We start from the raw sequence: 21,588 nt of genomic DNA on the forward strand, positions 1-21,588 counted from the left end.
AGGGGTGAGAGGTGAGTCATACAAACTCAGTGATGTGATGAGGAAGAAAAATAGCAGCCACCAGGCATAGAAAATATAATCTCCCACTGGAAATTAATGGGAATTGTGTCTCTAAGAAACTGAAATCCTACAAAAACTTTCAATGGATCAATGGATGAAATTCCTTTTGTGGTTACTCTGGGTTTTGATGTCTGTATTGATTACCACAGAGCACTTGTCAGAGTGTATATACTGTGTGTTTGTGTGTATGTGTATATATCTCTGCGTGTCTTTGTCTGAAGATGCTGCCACCCACCTGAACTTGTTGCTTCTGCGTGTTGAGCATGTTGGGGTCGATACTCAGCGGTCCCAGCACGCTCATCATCAGCTCCTTCTCCCTCAGCCACGGGCCCAGCTGATTGGCTGCTGAGGTGAAGCTGCCCAGCCTATCAGCACATGTCTCCAGCTCAGTCTGCCTCTGAGCCGCAGTCTGATTAGCTTTCTGCCAGCGCGAGTCTGGGGAAAAGACCGGTCAAGGATAGAGTGAGAAAACACAAACTATCATATATAAAATGTTGATAAATGTACAATTCTATTTAAACTGAGGGGGAAAAACACAGATGACAAAATAGGTAATTTTGCTGCAAGGCCCAGGTAAGGGATTAACGACATTTAACTTTAATGATCATAGGACTGTGCAGTGGTATTTAAATGTCATCTGTCATCATCATTTTGTATTTTATATGCGAGATCTCTGTCTAGGCATTGTCCTTGAGGGAACAGCAAATTTTATTTGTTGTAATATATACTTGGACTACAAAGAAAAATCATATTCCACTGCGGAAATCAGGGTAGTTAAAGAACAGAGTGACATCATTGGGATGATGTAACTAAACTCTGTCTTCATCTGAACCTGACTCAATCCTGAGAGGAACACAAAGAAAAAGGGCAGCCATTTTTGTTCTTCAGTCCCCTCCTCCTACCTCTCCTGTTTTCTCTCTCATTCTCCCTGTCTGACTCATGTTCTGGGCATCCAGCAGTGTGGGTTTAAAGAGAGGCGTTATGAAATATGAGAAATAAAAGCACCCCGCTTGGATTTCATGTTAAATATTTCTGTCTCAGCCACCTCATAGAAGGCCCTGGTAAAAATATCAGGAGGAAGAGGGAACAAAAAAGCTTTGACAGAAGCTCTTCCCACTCTCCCTCTGGATAATACTGATCTAAATTTCTCACCGTTTCTGAGAAATATTCTTGACAATTTCTGAGGCATTATGCTACCTTCTGCTGGACTGGTTTCAAAAACACATTAGAGCCAAAAACACCTCACATTTTCTATATACTTCTGATCTCTTGAGCCCCTTGAAAGTTTCTGAAATATATTACATAAAATGAACTCTTTACTCTTTCCTTATTCTCCACCTTATACTCTAATATTCATGGTAACACCTGTCAGAAATCAGGTAAAATAACACTTGGAGACTGCTAACACTCTGTGTGCATCACTGACTTACAGTATACATCTCCTCGTCCTGCCACCTCCACATGTCTGCCTCGGGCTCTGATACAGTATACAGCCATCGATTCCTTCAACATATTTCTCTGTATGAGTTCCTGTACCTTTCAACCCATAGACACTATACAGTATCTACATGTCTGTTTATCTGCCTCTACCACCCACTGGTCTCCTTCAGGCAATGGGAGACAGTGAACTTGTAAACTATGCATCCATAGGTAAAATCTGTATTTGCCTGTACAGACATCTTGGTTTATTCCACCCACAGATCAGATGTTAGGTGATGCAAGGGTTTTAATATTTTCTGTAAAATGGCTGTCCCATCAACAGATTAGATATCTCCAGTTATTTTTCATTTGGACCACCCACCTATCTCTTGTAACTGCTGCCTCCAGGTGTCTGCCTCGGGAGAGTCAGGGTTATCAGCAATCAGCTTCCTCAGTGTGCTCTTCAGGTCCTCCACCTTCCCAGAATGCTCAGCCAGCTCCGCCAGCAGCGCCTGAACAAGAGGAGGGATGGGAGGAAATGCCAGGGCTGATTTATTATCTGACAGGCACAAATTCAAAATGCTATGTCTTTTAAACCAAAAAGAAATGGCAAAAAAAATGAATAGGGCAAATGTGAGACTGTTAATTTAGACTTACACTTAGAAAAAATATTGGTAGATAACACATAGTTTCATAAATGTAGTGTTAACATTGGCCTTATCCACTTTCCAGAGATTTTCATGGACAAAAATTGGTGTAATTTAAATCTTTGGTTTTTGGGAAGGGCCAAGGCTATAATGCACACAATGCACACTGTGTATTTTTACAATGCTCACATGCAAGCACCTGGAAATGAGGTTACGGAACTTTCCACTCTCTCCACCCCCGCCCCCTTTGTAGGGATAAAAGCACCCAGGCCTTACCTTGTTCTCCTGGGCCTGGGCGCGCACCACCTCGGGTTTGGAGGGTGAGGCGGCCTGGCCCAGCTCCAGGCTGTGCTCTCTTTCTCTCAGCCAGCTGCTCAGCTCCTCCGTGCCCTGCCTGGCCTTCCGCCTCAGCTCCAGCGAGGCCTGCTGGCGGCCGAGGCGCTCCCTCAATTCCACGCCCAGTGCCTCGTATCGCCCGTTCACGTCGGACACCGCCACCTGGAGCTCTGTCAGGTCTGCAAGGGAAAACAGACAGAAATGGAGAAAAATGAGAGGAGCTGAACTGAACAGAGAAGAACAGATGAGAGAAAAACAGTAGAGGAAGACAGGTGCAGGATAAATTAGCAGAATGGCAAAATGAGAAGCAGAGTTGTGTAGATCGGAGTGCAACAGATTAAAGCAAAGTATATCAGCACAGTCTAGAGAAGAAGAGTGCTGCAGATCATACAGCTGCCACTGATAAGCTTTTTCAAGTACAAAACTGTCACCAAGAAATGTTTGGCACAGACAAAAAAGCAGACGGATACACCAGACAATATCAGAGACAGGAGACAGTAATACAGAGAACAATGCTGTAATATTTATTGATGTATGATCATTAGGGGGAAGCACTACACAGCAATGTAGCCAGTCTATGTTATCTCAGATATTGTAATCTTCTTTTTTCTTCTTCACCTTGGAGTAGATAAGAGGAGAGAGAGAGAGAGAGAGAGAGAGAGAGAGAGAGAGAGAGAGAGACAAAGAAAGAGACACAGCGAGATTGAGAAAGAGAGAGGGGAAGAGAGAAAGACAGAGAGTGAGAGCAAGAGAGAAAGAGAGCTCACCTTTGCAGGTGTGAATGCCATTGACACTGCTGGGACTGGCCGAGCCATTGATTTGAGGGGCACCTGGGAGAGAGACACACACCAGACTGAGACAGCAGCACATCAACACACTTATTCATGCTTACATACCCAAACACATACACACATACACACACACACACACACACACACACACACACACACACACACACACACACACACATACTGTATACACAAACACGACTACTGATGTACTGACAGAAATGTGAATGCATGTGCTGACACAGTATTCAGTGGAGGAACCGAAGACGCTGGACAGAAGCCATGAAAACAAACAGTTGCAGGGACACAGACATGTTGGATGTGCTGCTCCCCACAGCCTTTCCATATCACAGAAACACAAAGGATGTATCAATAAACAACATAAATACTTTGTGTAATATACATAACTAAAAACATCTGTTGAAAACATGTTGAAAAAGAATCCTCTAATATGCCCTCTAATTTAATCCTACACTAAAGACCAAGATTTTTTTTTTAGTACTTTCTTACCTCTAATTATATTCGCCTCTGTCTTTCACCAAGAGGGACCCATGTGGAGTGGAATTTTAACAATTTAACCGTTATCATACAGTCATAGAGGCAGGCAGATTATTTAAATTCTGACCACCCACCTCAGCTGTACTGAAGCAGATTACCATGACAGGCTTGTTTACAACCTTGCAATCGCTACACTTACATTTTTTATTTAATTTTCCTTGTAATTTGTGTACTTTGTGCCTTCCCTGCTGTGTGATGTTGTCACTGTTTTTGTCCTTATTTATGCTCATGATTTCTTTAATAATAATTGTTCACATGTGTATTGCAGAGGTGGAATGAATACTGTAAGTCATACTAAAGCATGTGACAGTTTGTTTGGTTTCTATGCACTAAAATTTTGTATTTCCATTCCTGCACCTTGTGCTCGAGTTCTTACCAGTCTTGGTCTGGGGGGCGGTGATGCTGATGATGACGGACTCGAGCTCTGAGCCTGTCTTATTCAGCTCCTGAACTCTGGAGCCCTGTGACTCCCAGTCATTCAGCAAGTCCTGCACAGAAAAAAAAAAATTGTCATACACTTTATTGAGTAACTGAGAGTTGATACTGTTTAGTTACTGGCCTCATGTAGCAGGTTAAAATCTTACTGTCTTATAACAAGAAGAAATTGTTGATGCAAGGACTGAACTTGTAATCTTTTTATAACATAACAATGACTCTGACCATTAGGCCACTGTGGCCTCATGTGTATTATTTGGATTTGTTTTATTTAACTATACACTGGAAACAGCTTCATAGTTGTACTGATCACACATACACACACACACACCTGGAGCTGTTGGACTCTCCTCTGCAGGCCCTCGTTGTTAAGGTTGGCTTCTTTGGGGGGCAGCTGGTCTTGTGCTGTCTGAAGCCACCTGAGGAGGGAGCCAGAGAGCCCACGGAACTGAAGCAGCTGCTGCTCACAGGCCTGGATGGCAGCAAACCTGCAGGAGAAACACGAGAAGGAAGGAGAGGGATAGGAGGAGAGGAGAAGGTGCAGGGTAGCAGGGAGAGAGGTGAGGTATAGGGGGAAACAGAGGAGCATGGTGACGGAGAGGAGCAAGATAGGGAATATGGGTAAATCAGGAAGTAGAGTTTGACATATGGGGGAAAGAAGGGAGAAAGTGAGTATCGGTGAGGGGGAGGGATGGAAGAAAAAAGAACAAGAAGTACAGAGATAGAGAGGGATAACAAGGCAAGGGAGAGCAGAGGGGGAGCGATGGAAAGAAACAATGTGAATTTTGTTTCAGCATGAAACAATCACATGATCTGTTTTAGGTTCCCTTGATGCTGCAGATTGTCAAAAGCAGACAAAACGTTTTTTACACACAAAGCACTATTGACAGGGGGCATTCAAGGTCCACAGTGGCCCTGGGGAAGCAATAACACAGCCTTGACCTCCCTTCTCTGTATGTGATCTGCCTTCGAGCTACAGTTTGAAAAGCGCTGGCTGCCCATAGACAAAACAAGTCGTCTGGCATGGAACAGTGTCATTATCATGCTGCTATTTTTCCCTTCTGGATTCGAGGCTGGGAGTTATCTGAGAGAGCCTTTTATAGGGTGGGCAATGAGCCATGTCCACACTGCTTATATTAGCATCCGCACCCGGCCATCAGCTCACACTGGCCCCACACAGAGATATACTCACAAAAATACACACTCACATTCTGCTTGTTAACAAATTGTAGTCCAAGATCATGTAACACATAAAAATCATGTTAAAAAGTAATCCCCCACTTCATGTTTACTCCACTATTTGACACAACAGCAGTCAAAAACACAGATTATGTTGAAAGTCAAAATGAGGGCACACTGATGCCCATATTGCAGAGTTAGAGACTTTAAATCTATGATTTACACATAAATCACAATCAGTATCTACTCCTATCTGACATAAAAAAAAAATGTACTGAACTGTCACCAACCAAACCAATCAAATCTTTGTTTTGTTTTGTTAAGTGACAGTCTTTTCCAACCAAATGTTAAATGTAGTCAAGTTTGTCTTTATTTGCGTTTGGTGGTGAGCTGCTGTGGTGTCAGTGTGAAAGGAACTGACCCCTGTTATTGTGCCTAAATCAAGATGGTACGCAAATACCAGTGATTGACTACTTGCTTCCACACTACCTTGTATCTGACGCCCCCTTATGGAAGTTATGGTGAACTGTTGGGCAGCTTGTGTTTGCAAGATAACTGTAGCTACATTTTTATATTTAAATCTAACAGTTAAATAACTTAATATTAACTTCAGCAACCAGGTAAGAGAATTTGGTTTTATTTTTTTATTTATAAAACACAGACAAAAAAATCTGTTAACTCCCTAAAGAAATTTGCGATTTTCACTTGCACTTTCCTGAAGAGTGATGACTAAAAATGATTCATAATCTATTATTGATTTTCAGGGCTCCACATCAGTGGCAAAGCATGTTTCTCCTCATTTTAGAAAAGCTCACTAAATGGTGAATATTTTTACCTTTCATTGATGTTGGCCTCCAGCTGGCTGAACTCATCAGACACCCCCTTGACATTATCCAGTAGGCTTTGAGTGTTGGTGAAAGCTTTTGATTTGCTGAGCTCGGTGCCCAGGTCACAGAAAGACTTCAGCTGACCGGCTTCCTGCTCAAGCTCTGACCGAACCTCCTGGTAAAGACACACACAAATTTTTGTCATCATCTGTGTAAAGTTGTCTCTCTGGAGATGAATCCCCATTAGAGCTGTAAGACTTTCATTCAAAAATACACCCACCTTATTGTCTTAAATAATTAAATGGGGCTGCAAAGACCCCCTGCTATCTGAGACCCTACAGATTTGCCTAAATTCCTCAAATTAAGATTTTTTTTGGGCATTTCTGCTTTATTTGATAGTGACAGTGGTGACATTTAATTGGACTGGACCCTTCTCACCTCGATGGTCTGCCTGTAGTCCTCCACGCTGCGGTCTGGCTGCCCCACTGGACTCAGCGCTCTCAGTCTGCTCTGGGTGAAGACCCGCAGGTCTGTCCCGAGCCGCTCGTAGCTCTCCAGCCGGGGCAACAAGCCTTTCAGCTCAGCTTCCCTCTCAGCCTGGCTGGCCTGGGCTGCTGCATAGCGCTGGGTCAGCTCGGCTAGCGCCCCCTGGAGCCCAGAGGCTGTAGACGCGTCAGGGCTCTGGAGGAGTTTGGAAACAGAGTCCCGTGTTGCTTCCACACTGCCCTGCCTAGACAGCAGCTCCTGACGAAGTTTCTGGGTGAAAAAGAAGAAGGCAGTGAGAGGCAGATTGAAAGGAAAGCCAGCTTTTTGAAGCCACATTGGAAAAAAAAAGATTTGATAAGTAGAACCCATGAAATTTTACAGTTAAGAATGAGAAATGACAAAAAACAACCGAGGATGACCCTAGTGCTGTATTATCTGTGCTGTGCATCTATTACATATCATTCTGAATGCAAATAGAAAAAAATCAAACAGGAAAACCTGACAAAGATGCCTCACATCCTTTTTAAGTATGCTTTATCAACTGCTGAGGTGTTAAAGCCTGTGTAGATTTAGATTAATGCTGTTGTTTTTGATTAGTGGACATCAATATATAAATATTGCAGGTTACAATTTATGTGCAGATAAAAACCTCTTTCATTTATTTAAACATTTTAGGATTTATTTTGAGTTTTGTGAGAAAAGCCTTTTTTTCTTTGCCTCTGCTCCTACCTGGTTCTGAGTCAGTGCATCCTGTACAGCCTGTGCAGTGGGCTGGACTGGTCCAGGGTTCAACACCAGCTCCTCCAGCCAGGCCAGCAGACCCTTCAGGCCTTCCTGGACGCTGACTGACTGAGCCACAGCTGTCTGCAGCTGCTCGGCCCGCTCCGACACTGACGCAGAGAGGGAGCCAAAGCGCTTCTCTAGACCGTCTGAAGGAAAGGAGAGGACACATTAAAACTAACAAATCTAACTGTGTTTTAACTCCATACCCTGCACTGCTCTATCATACATGATCATTCAAGGGATACAGGAATATTTGTTAGTTGCTTGTAATGTTGGCACTAGGACTTTTCAACTTAATTCTTTTCTCGTACTCATTAAAAGTCTGGATAAGAATGTCAGTTAAATGCAAAGTGAATAAATTAAACGTAATTATGTCAGTGTTAGTTTTGATATATGCATATTCACTAACTGAGACACATGGATGACCAACAGATGGAAGACCAGAGACAGCCAAAAGACCTGAAAACACAACCGTTTCCATACAGAAGTCCATACAGAAGTGAGGTTTGTAGGAGACATTAAGGGGCCAGACAGAGCTATAAGAGCAGTTACCTGCGGTACAGAGGATGTCAACAGCTTTGAGGGAAGGAGATTCCTCTGTGCTGACCAGATCTCTGCCTGCTCTCTTCACCTTCTCCAGCTGCACTGAATGCTCTGCCAGCTCATCCTGCAACAGCTGGGGGCGGAGGAAACACAATTTAAACCATTTTAAAAGTTTAAAGGGAATAAAACCTGAAGCAATGTTTCAACATATTTTCCATGCATAAGTCCATACTTTTCCCCCTAATTTCCAAACTCCATTTGACATTTTTAGTCAGAGTTCACCTTAATGTAGAGGATGGAAAAAATGACCAGCTTTACTCTGAGACTTGTGAGCATGTGTGTGTGCATGTGTCCTCTTTTTTGAAGTTTCACTCACTTGTACTTGACATGGTGTGCATGTTAATTTTTTCACATGTGCTTCACCTGTACTTGACGCAGTGTGTTCTGCAGGGTCTCGGGGTCTGTCTCCCCGCTGGGCTTGGCTATACTCTCGTTTTGTTCCTGAGTGCTCAGCCAGGAGTGGAGGGACACGGCCTCATCCTGGTACTGCTGGTACCTCTCCAGCAGGCCAGACAAACGCCCGCCCAGCTCTGATGACTGCATGGGTGCAACAAAGAGCAAGAGAAAGGGTGAGGGTCTACTTCATACTTTTTTCCCCCAAAGCACTAAATCCTAATTTTCAGACTGCATTCCAGCAACCCCTACCTTTGTGTGCAGGGCTGTGTATCTGTGGTTGGCATCCTGGAGTTTGTCAGTCACCAGCTGCTTGGTGCTGTTTAGAGCCGGGTCTGAACCACCAACCTGCTCCAGAGCTCCCTGAACAGAGTCCAGAACCTTCTGACCAGAGATGGACACGAAACGCAGGTCCGCCTTGTGGCAGATCACATCCTCAGCAAGCTGGGAGAAGAAACACAGCTTACAGATAAGTTTGGCTCACATACATACAGACATGCATGTCTGCGATAACATTTTTAGATTAAAAAAAATCTATTTAATATTTTCTTCATTAAAATAAAAGCTTTTCTATATGAGTGCTAAGGGGAAGCATGCTCCTGTCAAGTCACCAGACTGGCTGGGAAAACTGGGTGTAAAGTAAATAAGAAACACTTTCCACTCCTAAATCTTCTCTGAATGAAGATTAAAAGAAGCATAGCATGTTTAACAGTATGTTTCTTTCTCTGGCAGCATTAGAACCAAATGCAGTGAGTGATATTTCTTAACAAATTAATGTGTAAAATTAAGATAACCAGCATAAAACAATAATATAGATAGGTTTTCATGGTATCAAGAACAAGTGGTTTTCGTGCACCTTTTTGTGTTCCTCCAGCCTGCCTTTCAGTCCCTGCGCGTCAGTTTCTCCTTCCCCCAGGGAACGTAGATCCTGCTCGCTCTGTTCCAGCCAGGTTCCCAGACTCCCGTGTTCCTGGAGAAATTTGGCCAACTCATCCCTCAGAACCTCAGACTTCCTCAAACGGTCCTAGAAAAAGGAGTAACAGCAGTAGCAGTCAGTTAAAGTTTTCTATTGTCCACATTCAAAAAGTGAAGTTAACTGCTAGTATTATTACCCACACCACCATTAAATTGCTGTCACCATAACTACCCAACATATCACAATGCAGGACATACAGCAGGTTAGAACTCCCCTATATTGTAGAGTTAAAGGTGATGGTTCTCAACTTTCATTTACTGAAATTGGAAGCATTATTGATGAGTACCTGGCAGCTCTGCAACCTGCCCTGGTGCTGAGCCTGGAGCTGCTCCAGAGCGGCCCGGAGACGCTGCTTCTCCTCAGGAGGAACAGCTGAGTCAGGCTGTTCCAGGAGGGAGCGGGTGGACTGTGTGACCTGCAGCAGCTGGGACTGCTGGGCCTGGAGCTGCTGAAGCTCCGCCTGGGAGAGGGATCACAGGTCATAGCGCTAAATAGTTAAAGAGAAAAAAACTACACCAGAAACTATGAAACGCTATTCAATACCCAGTATCTCTGAATGTGGCAATAATCATGACAAAAAGAGTGATTAAGAGTAATTAAGGAGAAAAGCCCATCATGGCAGCTGTTGGTGACACTGACTTATTTGTATGCTTTTGCTCTAAATGAATCTCTGAAACTCTGGTATCTCTATAATTATAAACCCTGAAGGTTAATACAGCATCACATTATTATTAATTATGAACATTTTTGTAAGAACTGATGATGCATATTCATTGTTATGCTGAAATAAATTTCTGTAAAGAGATTGTAAAAAAAAACCCAACCAAACAAAAAAACAACTACAAATCAATAACAGCAACAACAAGATGCCAGGAACTTAAAATTACCCTCTCATACAGCTGAGAGGTTTCCTAGGCTTAAGTTATAACAATGTAAGGAGACATTTGTATTTGTGTGGTAGGGAATCCACATTCAGAACAGAGTTTCGCACCTGCAGCATGTCTGTGTGTGACAGCAGAGCGCCCTCTGGCTGTGCAGAGGAGAATGGTGAGTCAGTAACATGTAGAGGTGCTCCTGACGTGACCCCTTTCCTGCTGGGCTGGTTAAGAGACGACAACTCGTCAAGCAGAGAGTCTATCTGGCCCTGCGTCTCCTGCAGCTCCTCTACTGCCTTCGCCTGGAGGAGAGCAGAGGAGAGGAGAGGAGTTATGGGAAAAAATCCACCTCTTAATTTGATACCCACATCAAAATAAATCATTATGAAGCTGCCTAGCTGACAGATTGATAAACAGCTAAGCTTTTTTGCTTTTTCTTACCTATTTTTTCTTATATATATATTATATTATAGTTTATTGAATCCCGGACTTTCTCATAAGAAATAAGTCATCTTCTCATAAGTTTGGCACACATTATGAAGGACTGGTATAAATGGATACTGGCTCCCTCCTTACCCTCTGTGTGTTCTGCTGTACAGTGGTGCTGATGGTCATGTCTAGCTCTGACAGCGATGTTTTAGCCGAGTCTGTCAGGCTGCTGTATTGCTCCTTCATTCTGTTTAATGTCCCCTGGAGGTTCTCTCTCTCCTGTGGGCTTAGATTGTCTCCTCGCTCCGCCAAGAAGTCCTCCACAGAGCGGATGGCCTCAGCCACGCCCTCCCCTTTGGTCTGGAGGTCCTTCTGAACCTCCTGCAGAGAGATAAGAGGTGTCTCATTTGGTCTAAAAGTATAAATGTACAGCAGAAGATATCAATCCATACATAAATATGCAGAAGAGAATAATTGTTTTTTGTGTGAAGATATATGTAGAGTACTGTTTAGGATTCAATATTTGTTGCATCCATTTAAATACAATTTTTTTTTTTTTTTAAATTGTATATCTATTCAATATATGGGCCTTTTGAATAAACACATATGACATGGGAGGCGTGGGGTCCCATACCTTAAGTTTCCTCTGCTTCTGTTGCAGGACACTCACGTCTCCTGATTCTGCACCAGTTTTCTGACTGGCAAGCATGCTGGCAGCTCCTGCTAACCACATGGTGAGACCCTCTAGTTTCTGAGAGCATTCAGCTTTCTGCTGCTGGACAACCTAATGGTCATAGAAGAGGAGGGGAAGAGGGGAAAGAGCAAAGATCCGCAGAAGAAAATAGAAGAGTGCACGTCAGTATTACAAATCTGGAACAGTATATTGCTTTTTGCATTTATTTTCTCTCAAACAACCAACCATTACATATTTCAAGAAAGCACACATTAACCCACAGTTGTCCCTAATTCTTGTGTAGTGCACACTTTGCCAAGCTTTGAGCAGATTGTGTCCAGAGTTCACACTTACAAAGACAGGCAGACATACAGACACACACAGTTATCAACTCATCAACAAGTTTGTCAAGCGACAATAAACAAGAGAGTAATCAAACAAATAGTTGTTCATTTGCAGTTTTTCCCCTCTCTCCCCCGTCTCCAGGTGAGATAAGAGGAAAAAAATAAGCATTGTAGCCAGCAAGGCTTTTCTGATATCTAGCCTTTTCCGCCGTGATACAAGCGATTTCCTTCAGTGGCAATCTGGAAGAGCAAGGCAAACAGGTTAATAACACACATATGTTATAGAGACATGCAGAGTAGCAATCACACTGGCATAAAAGCCTGTGTAGTAGTAGTGATGGTGGTGATAATGTCAATGTCAAGTGGCAAAGCATTTGCAACAAGAGCAGCAGTGATTTACAATAAATACATGATATGATGGCTCTCTGAGAAAAGGGTTGAGGTGATGGTACAATGGTACTAGACACTGAGACTGTAGTGGTTGTTGTGGTGGTGGTTAGTTTGTTTACATCAGGCTTTTCCAAATGCTTTCCTTTGTGAGCATTAAAAGAGTTTGACATGACTGCATGAGAATATAGGTGCTAAAAATTCTCATTAAAACAAAAAGAGATGTGACTCAGAGAATGGTTATGGTTACAGCATTAGCATTAAAGCTATTGTGCTAAGTATTACATATTTTATATGACAACTGATTATCCTGAAAATGTATTTGTGAGTACCAGTGCAGCACTAAAAACCAATCCGACGCAATCATCAGTGTCCAAACCTCTCTCTCCCTTGCACTCTGCCTCTGTCTTTCTCTCTCAATCTCCTCCTCTTCTTTCACCCTCTCCCTGCGCTGTCGCTCCTCCTCCCTCTCTCTCTGGGCAGACAGAGCGTCGGCCCAGGCCTGTGCTTGGCCAGAGGCTTGGTGGAAAGCCTTCTGTAGCTGCTGGAGCTGCCCAAGCAGGTGCCTGCTCTGCTCCGGGGCCAGGTCCTGAGCCCGCTCCGAGATGAACACCTGGATGTCAAAGGCCACGCTGTTGACCTCATTGGAGCGAGCTGTCAGAGAGGACTGGAGTGTCTAAAAAGGAAGAGAATAAGAGAGAAAGCAGAGGAAAGAACTAGTCTTGTAAAACTCAAAGGGTAGAGCAAGGGGACTAACACGGCCAGCTGAGCTTCCACTGAGACCAAAATGTATCACATCCTGTGCAGCACTTCGAAAAACAACCACCAGATGGCATGAAAATATTGTCAGGTGTAATACAACAGTTGACAGTGCATTAGGAGCTTTTAATCCATTAGGAGAAGCCTTTTATATATTTGCAGTACATAAAGCCATGACTTCTTGTGCTTCTTATATAATGATTACTCCTGAGGACTACTCCCTTTAAGTTATACTAAAGTATGGTCATTTAAAATTGCATTTAAAGCTAAATGTTTTTGCCATAAAGAGCCATGATGTGTTCCTTGGTTAATAAGCACTAGGGACTAGTGCAGCAGACTTTGCATTTAAAGCATGACAAAGCACTTTTCCTTGAATAAGACTCACTATTCATGTCCTCTCCTTTGCAGTTTTGGCACCTCACCTTGCAAAGATGCAGCTGTTGTATGAGCTGATCATGGCTGTTCTCTCCCTCTGTCTTCACCATTTTTTCCATCCCTGTCATTCCACCATCCATCTGAGCCTCAGTCTCCATCAACCAAGAGAGCAGACTCTCTACTTTTGCACCCAGAGACTTCTGTTCAGCTGCCACTGCCTCCTGAGAGAGAGAAAAGAAGAAGGTAACAGGTAATTATCCTGTACTTGAGGCAAAAAAATATATCAGTGTTGAGCATCATTGCCTGGCGTGATGCATCAATTTAAACATCTATACTGAGGCAACAGGGAGATCCTTGTGACCCAAATTGGATTACTGATACAACAAATTTCTGATAATTATCTCATGAGAATAAGAGCTCCAAGCCACCTGTGCAATGAAGGAGCACTTAACCATATCCAGCTGTTCCATTTTGATTTCCTCTAGATTGCTTCTTTTACCTTGTATGAGTCTCTGTGGTTGCGTAGGCCTTGCAGAATACCCTCAGAAAGGCTTCTGGCAGCCTCATACCCACGAGCCAAGCTCCGCCCATCCTTCTCCAGGGCCATGAGGAGCTGAGGTGGGACATCTTTGGGGTGGGGCTTGAGCAGTTTTTCAGCAGCCTCCACTTCCTTGTTGATCTCAGGCTCTAAGTCACACAGTTCAAGGTCCAGAGCCTAACAGAAAGATTAGGGAAAGAAAACAAAAGTTGTTTTATTTATTAAATAATGTTTGGTAACACATTAATCATTAAATCAGCTTTACTTTGTCTTAAAATGGTTACAAAAATGCACTTTTCAAACTGAAAATCATTATAACACTAATGTACGTATCCAAAAAAACAAGAATAAATATTAAAATAATGATAATAATACAGTAGTTATGGGAGCTATCATAAAATTACAACAGCCATGGATATATCTATGCAGCTTATTCTTTTACCTCTGTCTGTCTGATGATATCATCCAGGGCAATGAGGCTGCGGCCAACAGACTGCTGTTGCTGCTGTTTGAGGCGGACCTCAATATGCCTCACCATGGAGACAAGGGCTACGATTCGCTGGTCATGTTCCAAGCATTCCTGCCGCATCAATGATGACTATGGGAATCAGACAGAAAAAAAGCAAAATATTATCCATATCCATTACATGGAATAGACAATTCTCTATGGAAATTCATTATAAAATGAATACTCTTGAAATGTGTGAGATCGGTTTACCTTGCCAATCATAACAGGGCTTGTCTCTTTTTTCATCAGAATTTCTTTGATCTCTCTGTCATCCTCCTCCTCTCCCCAACTCTCTATGGCCGTATCAGACTCTGGGATCTCAGGTGATTCAGATTCAGTTTGAACATCCTCTGACAGTGCTGACTCTGGAGCCTCCTGATGTTGCTGTTCACTGGTTTCAGGAACACTGGTGATTTCAACCTGAGGTGCTTGTCGCTTTTTCTTCTTTTTACCTTTCTCTGTGATTATGTCTGGCTGTGTGTCAGGAGTCACGGATGGTGCTGTAGGTTTGATGTCTGGTTTGGAAGCAGGAGCCTTAAGAGAGGAGTCTGTGCTATCGTTGGGATGACTGTTTTCTGAAAGGGAGAACTCCTCAGATGTGTGAAGTTCTAGGTGCTTATCTTCATCAACATGATGCTGGGGTCCTCTCTCAATGTCCTCCTTAGACATAATACCCACTGCTTGTATCTGTTCCTCGACATGAGTGCTGGGTTCCCTTGATTGACCAGAGTAGGATGGCTTTGGTTGATTAGCTTCAGGTTTAACACCAATAGTGGAGGTGTCCATTTTGATAGCCTCATCAGTGCTTAAAGCCCTGGTGACATCACTGTCTGACTGAGTGTCACTCTGCCTGCCTGTCATTCGCTCATCACTGAAAGCTGAGCTACCTAAATCTGTTTTTGTTGGAGTTTTTGTTGTTGTCACCCCAGAATCATCTTTTTCTTCAGCTGCTGACTTCTCTGTACCAGGTCCAGCATTGTCTGTCGCTCTTGGAATCTTGGACTTCTTGTTTTTCTTATTCCGCTTACTTTGCGGGGTTTCTTTAGGCAGGTTTGATGGAGCTGTCTCTACCTCTTTTTGTAGTTCTTCCTTTCCAAGAACCTCCTCCTCCTCTTTTTCATTTGCCAGAGCATCAGATATTGGTGTGTCTATGCCCTCCATGACAGGAATTACCTCCACACTCATATCTTCTTTGACACTTGTCCTCAATTTCTGCTCAATTTCTTTGCCAACCACCCATCCCTCATTCTGTTTTGGCATGCTGTCAGAGATCGTGCCACTATCCACCTCCATAGAATAACTTTCCACATCATCAGGAGTTTCAAACTTCATATCTCTAGCTGTGCCCTGACTCTCCTTCTTTCCTACCTCTTTGCGTATTGCCTCTAGCTCTTCAGCAGCCTGCTTCTCACTCACTCCTTTCTCAAAAACCTTTTTCAGAATGCTTTCTTTAGCCTTCAGTATCAAGGCTGCTTTCTCATTGTCCGGTAGATTAGATTTCTGAGGGAGTTCTCCCTCCTTCCTTTTCTGTACTTCTGTCTTACTGTCCTGTTGTTCTGGTGGCTGAGAGACAGAATCCTCATATTGTTCAGCTTTCTGCCTCTGGTCCACACTTTTCTGCTCTTCTTTCTTATCACTCCTTTGATTCTTTGCAAACATGCTTTTTATTGTATCTGTCTCTGGCTCAACAGTATGATCTGTTAATTTTACAGACACTGTAGCTGCCCCCTGGTCTTGTTTTACTGAATAATTTTCAGCCTCAATCTTCCCATCAATCTTTGCTTCAGTTATGAGAAGACCTGCAGGTGTTAACTGATCATGAGTTTGTGATTTGCTATCTTTGTCTTGTGACACAACAGCATCTGTAACTACTTCAGTACCCTTAGACTGTCCCTCAATTTCTGCATCAGCTTGCTCAGTGTAAAATGGATGTTTTTTCTCTACAAGCTGTACTTCACCGTCCACCTCTTTACTTTTTCCTTTCTTCTTATTCTTCTTCTTTTTCTTGCTCTTGTTCTCTGCCTCTTTAGATGGAGAAGTCAATAACTTGTCTGACTGCTCAACAGCAGTGCTATCTTTGCCTTCAGCCTTTCCTGGCATCTCATGTATAACTCCTTGACTCTTCTCTTCTCCGGTTTCATCCATTTTTGGCACCTTGTCACATTTTGCATATTCCTCTTCACTCAATTTTAACAATTCTCTTCCATCAGTGTTGTATTTTTCATCCCTGATATCTGATGCTGTAAAATCTTGCAAGGTCTTATCATCAACATGTGAAATGTTTTCTTTAATAATATACTCCTTTTGCACAACCGTCACCGATCGCCCCTCTGGTGTAATCACAACTGTGCCTTCTCTAACTTGCACCTGTGAATCTTTGTCAGTAATAGAAGACACAGAAGCCTGAATGGAATCCACTGATGTATGATCAGAGTCTGTCACAAAATCTCCCACAATGCTCTCATACTGTTCCCCATAAGTCTTGTTTGGCTGCTCTTGAGGAATAGGAGATTTACTGACATCTCTCTGGGGTTCTATCTGTTCAATGGCTTGCTGTATTCTTTTCTCAACATTGGTAGCAAACTCAGACAACAAGTCTATTGACTGATCTGGTTCAATCACTGCCTTTTCTCCAGCTGACACTGGCACATCTGTTCTGTCGTCCTCTGTAGTAGCATTAGATGTCAACATCTTCGTAATATCATCTGTAACCACCAAATCTCTCTCCAAGTCCTTATCTAAGAGTGGAGATCTTGAAGGGAGGTCAGTGTTTCCATCTGACCATGCTGTTGGGCTGTCTGAGCTAGACAATGACAATATAACAGCAGGGCTGTAAGTACCATTTGATGAAGCAACTGGTGTAGAGCTACCCTCATCACCTGCCACCTCTACAGATGCTAAACTCTCTTGGATCTCTGACGCCATGTCACTGGTTATCAGCCCCATGGTTATGGCATCCTTGAGACAAGCGACGTGTTGACCACTGCTATCAACTAGGCCTCCTTTCATCATCTGGTTGGTGGCTATGACCCTAGCCATATCGTCCCCGACTAAACCTCTTCTGGAGGCTTCAGGTAGAGGGAGCCTATCTCCACTGGTGATATCAATGATACCTCCACTGTCAGCTTGACTTTGGAGCATTCTTAATGCTGGAACTGGATCTACTTGGTTGGTGGCAACTGCTTGGGGAAGGGTCAAGCTGTGTCTGGTTTGCTCATCTTCAATACCTTTGAATGGTTTAACTTCCAAGAATCGTTTTCCTGTCTCAATATCTATCTTACCCTGGTTCACAAGATCTAAGTAAGGCACAATACGAGCAGTTTGGGGGTCAAGCACTCCTTGTGTTACGCTGGGAGAGGCCATAGCTTCACTGGCAATGTTCTCATCCAGAAGACCCTTTGAAACTGCCTCTGTTAATGTCAGTCTACATCTAGAGTTAGGGTCCAAAATGGCTCCTGTTGATGCCTGGACAATGGCAGCTTCTGGGTGCGATGAGGGGCTGACTTTCCTTTGATACACCCATTCAAGTTCCTCCAGCCCAGAGGCAATGGAACGATCCACTAGTCCTCTCTCTACAGCATCAGAAACAGACAGCCTCATTCCTGAAGCATGATGTATTATACCACCCTCAGCCACCTGCTTTGACAATGCCTGATATGCTTCTTCTGGCTTAATTAACCCTTTCTGAACGGCTTGTTCTAGAGGAACAGCACTCTTAGATTGGGGGTCAATAACTCCTTCCATCTGCAGCTGTAAGGTGGCTTTGGTTGACGCTGTTGCTCTATCTGTGGCCTTTCCTTTGTATGCCTTCTCTAATGCAACCAATGCTTCTCTTTGAGCCTCTTCTATCAGCCCCAGGTTTGCTGCTAGAGTGACAGAGACTTTCTTATCCCTGCGTAGGTCAACAATTCCCCCAGAAGCCACCTGGGCCTCTAGAAGACGATCAGCTGTGTTGGGGTCAATCAACCCTGCTTGAGCTGCCTCCTTCAAACCACGGATCTGCTTTTTCTCAATATCAACAACCCCTGATAGGGTTTTATCAGACTTCAGCACACTCCACATCAGATCTTCATCAAGCAGACCTTCCTGCAATACATCCTCCATACTAAGTGATTCCCCACTACTGACATCTAAGAAACCACCAAAAAGACCAGCCTGAGCCATTAGTTTGACTGCAGTGTGGCCAGGAAGGACACCTTGAGCTACTGCCTCATCTGGGAGCAACCTCTCCCCTTCTTCTGTCATCAGTCCTCCCTGTTTCAGCTCTATGACTAACCTCGCCAGCTCAGCATTCTCCTCTTCCTTCTCTGCTGCTGGCTCAGGGATACCAACCTGAGGCGTAACTTCCTTTGATACTGTCTGTGACTTGTGATCTGTGATAGATGCTTTTTGTTGGATAGTTTCTGATGCAGACTGGGAATGCTTTATATCTTTCTCACCTTCAGATGGACTTGAATCAGTATCTTCATCAGGGATTTCTCTCAATGAGATGGTTTCTTTCTCTGCTGATGTTTTACTCAATGTTAGAATCTCTTCCTCTGTTTTGGGTGATGATGAAGTTAATTCTCTGTCTACTGTGAATGTTCTTGTGCCTGTGTTTATTATTTGTGCACTGCAAGCATCATCAGGGGGTAAGATACTCTCTTGTCTATCACTCACTCTGGTTTCAGAGTCAACAGCTGCCAGCCTATTACCATCTGAGTCTTTTGTGGATTCCTCAACAGATTTTTTAGCTGAAGCCATAAGACTTTCCATACAGAGTATTTCTTTCTTTTTATCTTTTGTTCTTCTATCTTCACCTTCCGATTCATCTATCTCATCTTTATCTTCGGAAGCTGACTCACTATCCTCAGCAACTGTTGGTTTGTTCTGCAAATTTGTATTGTTTTCTCCATCATACCTTTCCTCTAGTTTAGTGATACCTTTCCTCTCAAACTTGTCAATCATTTTACTGCAGGCCGCCTCTTTGCCTGGTGTGATTACATTAGAGCTCTCCACTTCAACCTCCATTTGTTCACCTCCCTCCCCCTTACCAGTCAAACTAAAATCAATTGCAGGTTCCATCTCCTCCTGTCTATGTGGGACCAAAGTACTCCCTGCCTCATCTTGATCTCTATATACTGAGTCATCAGAAACCTGTCCAGTACCTATAACAATTATTTTACTGGCGGCAACATCTTTGCTTGGTGTAATTACATTATAGTTCTCTTCTTCAACCTCCATTTGTTTGTCTCCTTCCATCTTACAAGTCAAACTAAAATCTTCCACCCATTCCATTTTCTCCTGCTTATCTGGGACCAAATCACTTCCAGCCTCATCTTGATCTCTACATGCAGAGTCTCTAGGAAGCAGCCCAGCAGCTTTGACCAGTTCATTCAGCTCAGGCTCTAGCAGCACCAACCGTTTTCCAGAATGGGCATCCACATAGCTGCGGGTCATCAGGTGAAACAGCAACCTGTGGTTTGCTTGTTCATTGGGATCAATTCCATCCATGGGTGTGGAATCCCAGACAAGCCCTGTGGTAGAGAATGCAGGGGGTGGTGAGGACGGACGTGGAGAAGAGCTGGTAGAACCCCAGCTTAAGCGATTCAAAGATGGTGTACCTGATCTATTCATATTGGGAAGAACATCTGGGATTTGGATGTCTTTGAGAAAAGTCACTACACTGGGTTCCAGGGTCTGTTCCGCAGCTTGGCTTAGGGGTATAACGCTGGGGGTTTCTGGGCTGTACAGAGCCCCAATGGAATGACGCTGTCTCAGAATGTTTCTTGCCAGCTCTGCTGAGATTAGCCCTTGTTGAAGAGCTTCAGCAATGGGAAGGAGTTCTCCAGATTCAGGCCAGAGCATTCCCATGAAGGCCCAGAGGGACTCAAGGACCAATAGAGCCAAACGAGAGGAGAGAAGGTCCCTACGGATGGCCTCTTCTACATCCAGGCGTTCTCCACTGAAAGGATCTAAAATTCCTCCAGTTTGTAGCTGCCGTGCCAGCATAGCACAAGCTAGATCCTGGTCCATTAATCCATGGCGAACAGCTTCATCAATTGTTAGCCGATGACCAGAACGCGGGTCAGCAATACCGCCTGCAAAGAGCTGAGCCTCAAGCAGTCGTACAGTAACTTTTCGATCAATGAGGCCTTCTTGTACAGCACGGAAGATGCCAACCTTTCTTCCAGAACGGAGGCAGACAGTTCCTCCAGGTTGCTGTTTGACTGGGAGGAGATGGAAACCTGACTCATCATTGAAGACACAGCGTTGCTGCAGCTCAAACAGATTTAATTTTTCTGCTGTGTTTGGATCTATGAGCTCTCGGTATTGACACCGTGACTGGAGCTTGGTGAAATGTCTAGCAGTCAAAACACTCATCTCTCCTGCTGTCTCCAAACTGATCCTCTCTCCTCTAGAATCTCTCAAACCTCCAGTGTTCAGCTGGAGTTCTAGGATACGGAGTCCCACCTCCTCTCTTATAAGACCATCCTCCATGGCTGCAGCTACTGGCAGCATATTTTGTTGCTGGTTACCTGTAGGCTTAGCCTGGTCAACCAAAAGTAAGGCTCTCTCTAACCCATGAAGGGACTGGCTGGTATGGGTGTCAATTAGGCCTTGAGCCAAACTTTGCTCCAGAGACAGGCTGAGAGGGGAGTCAGGTCGAAGGAGCCCACCATTAATGAGCTGGGCTTCAAGTAAGATGTGGCAGGTATCCTGGTCAATAAGACCACGCTGGGCTGCTTGGAACACTGGGAAGGTTTCCACAGATCCCAGGTCAATTACTCCAGCAATGGCAATTTGGCTCTGCAGAGAGAACGGTAGAAAAAACAATAATTACAATCAAAATGACTTTAACTGATTTCAATTTTAAAACTGTTTTATGTTCTTCACCTATAATACTACTGATCAACACGGTACTGAAATTTGATTAAAAGATTTATGATGTGTATATTATGCCTTTTGCATATAATCTGAAAATGGAAGAATTTGTGAAGAGATTGGCAGAATCAGCTTAAGAAGAATACCCACACCAAACTGCAATAGAAACATAACAGGCATAATTGCAAGAATGATAATTATGGAAACTATTTGTTGGTATGTTGGCAGTACAACTTAAGAATTTGATTGGTTTTTACTATGTTGTGACATTAACTGTTTATTCCAAAGCACAGAGATACTTACCACTACTCTACAAGAAGCACCAAGCATGCACAAAGCAACCGGT

The 21,588-nt window shown here is 43.6% G+C and overlaps 1 protein-coding gene across 8 annotated transcripts in view; it reads right to left on the reverse strand.

Moving 5' to 3' along the window:
- The window catches only part of macf1a (microtubule actin crosslinking factor 1a), a 167,046-nt gene that overhangs the window by 73,738 nt on the left and 71,720 nt on the right, over positions 1 to 21,588 (reverse strand). For 7 of the 8 annotated variants that reach the window (XM_030063174.1, XM_030063173.1, XM_030063172.1 and 4 more), the window contains 22 exons: positions 14,589 to 21,167; positions 14,313 to 14,468; positions 13,832 to 14,047; positions 13,380 to 13,553; positions 12,578 to 12,874; positions 11,429 to 11,578; positions 10,942 to 11,175; positions 10,482 to 10,667; positions 9,777 to 9,950; positions 9,371 to 9,538; positions 8,767 to 8,958; positions 8,485 to 8,658; positions 8,071 to 8,194; positions 7,465 to 7,664; positions 6,688 to 7,005; positions 6,258 to 6,424; positions 4,575 to 4,731; positions 4,185 to 4,296; positions 3,230 to 3,292; positions 2,403 to 2,641; positions 1,862 to 1,991; positions 296 to 495 (listed from right to left, as the gene is read on the reverse strand). In XM_030063174.1, the coding sequence (XP_029919034.1) occupies positions 296 to 495; positions 1,862 to 1,991; positions 2,403 to 2,641; positions 3,230 to 3,292; positions 4,185 to 4,296; positions 4,575 to 4,731; positions 6,258 to 6,424; positions 6,688 to 7,005; positions 7,465 to 7,664; positions 8,071 to 8,194; positions 8,485 to 8,658; positions 8,767 to 8,958; positions 9,371 to 9,538; positions 9,777 to 9,950; positions 10,482 to 10,667; positions 10,942 to 11,175; positions 11,429 to 11,578; positions 12,578 to 12,874; positions 13,380 to 13,553; positions 13,832 to 14,047; positions 14,313 to 14,468; positions 14,589 to 21,167 (10,410 nt within the window). The remainder of the gene's footprint in view (positions 1 to 295; positions 496 to 1,861; positions 1,992 to 2,402; positions 2,642 to 3,229; positions 3,293 to 4,184; positions 4,297 to 4,574; positions 4,732 to 6,257; positions 6,425 to 6,687; positions 7,006 to 7,464; positions 7,665 to 8,070; positions 8,195 to 8,484; positions 8,659 to 8,766; positions 8,959 to 9,370; positions 9,539 to 9,776; positions 9,951 to 10,481; positions 10,668 to 10,941; positions 11,176 to 11,428; positions 11,579 to 12,577; positions 12,875 to 13,379; positions 13,554 to 13,831; positions 14,048 to 14,312; positions 14,469 to 14,588; positions 21,168 to 21,588) is intronic. The other variant, XM_030063168.1, reaches the window with a different exon arrangement.

The sequence above is a fragment of the Myripristis murdjan genome, chromosome 11 (assembly GCF_902150065.1).
Source record: "Myripristis murdjan chromosome 11, fMyrMur1.1, whole genome shotgun sequence".
In the NCBI taxonomy this organism is placed as follows: domain Eukaryota; kingdom Metazoa; phylum Chordata; class Actinopteri; order Holocentriformes; family Holocentridae; genus Myripristis; species Myripristis murdjan.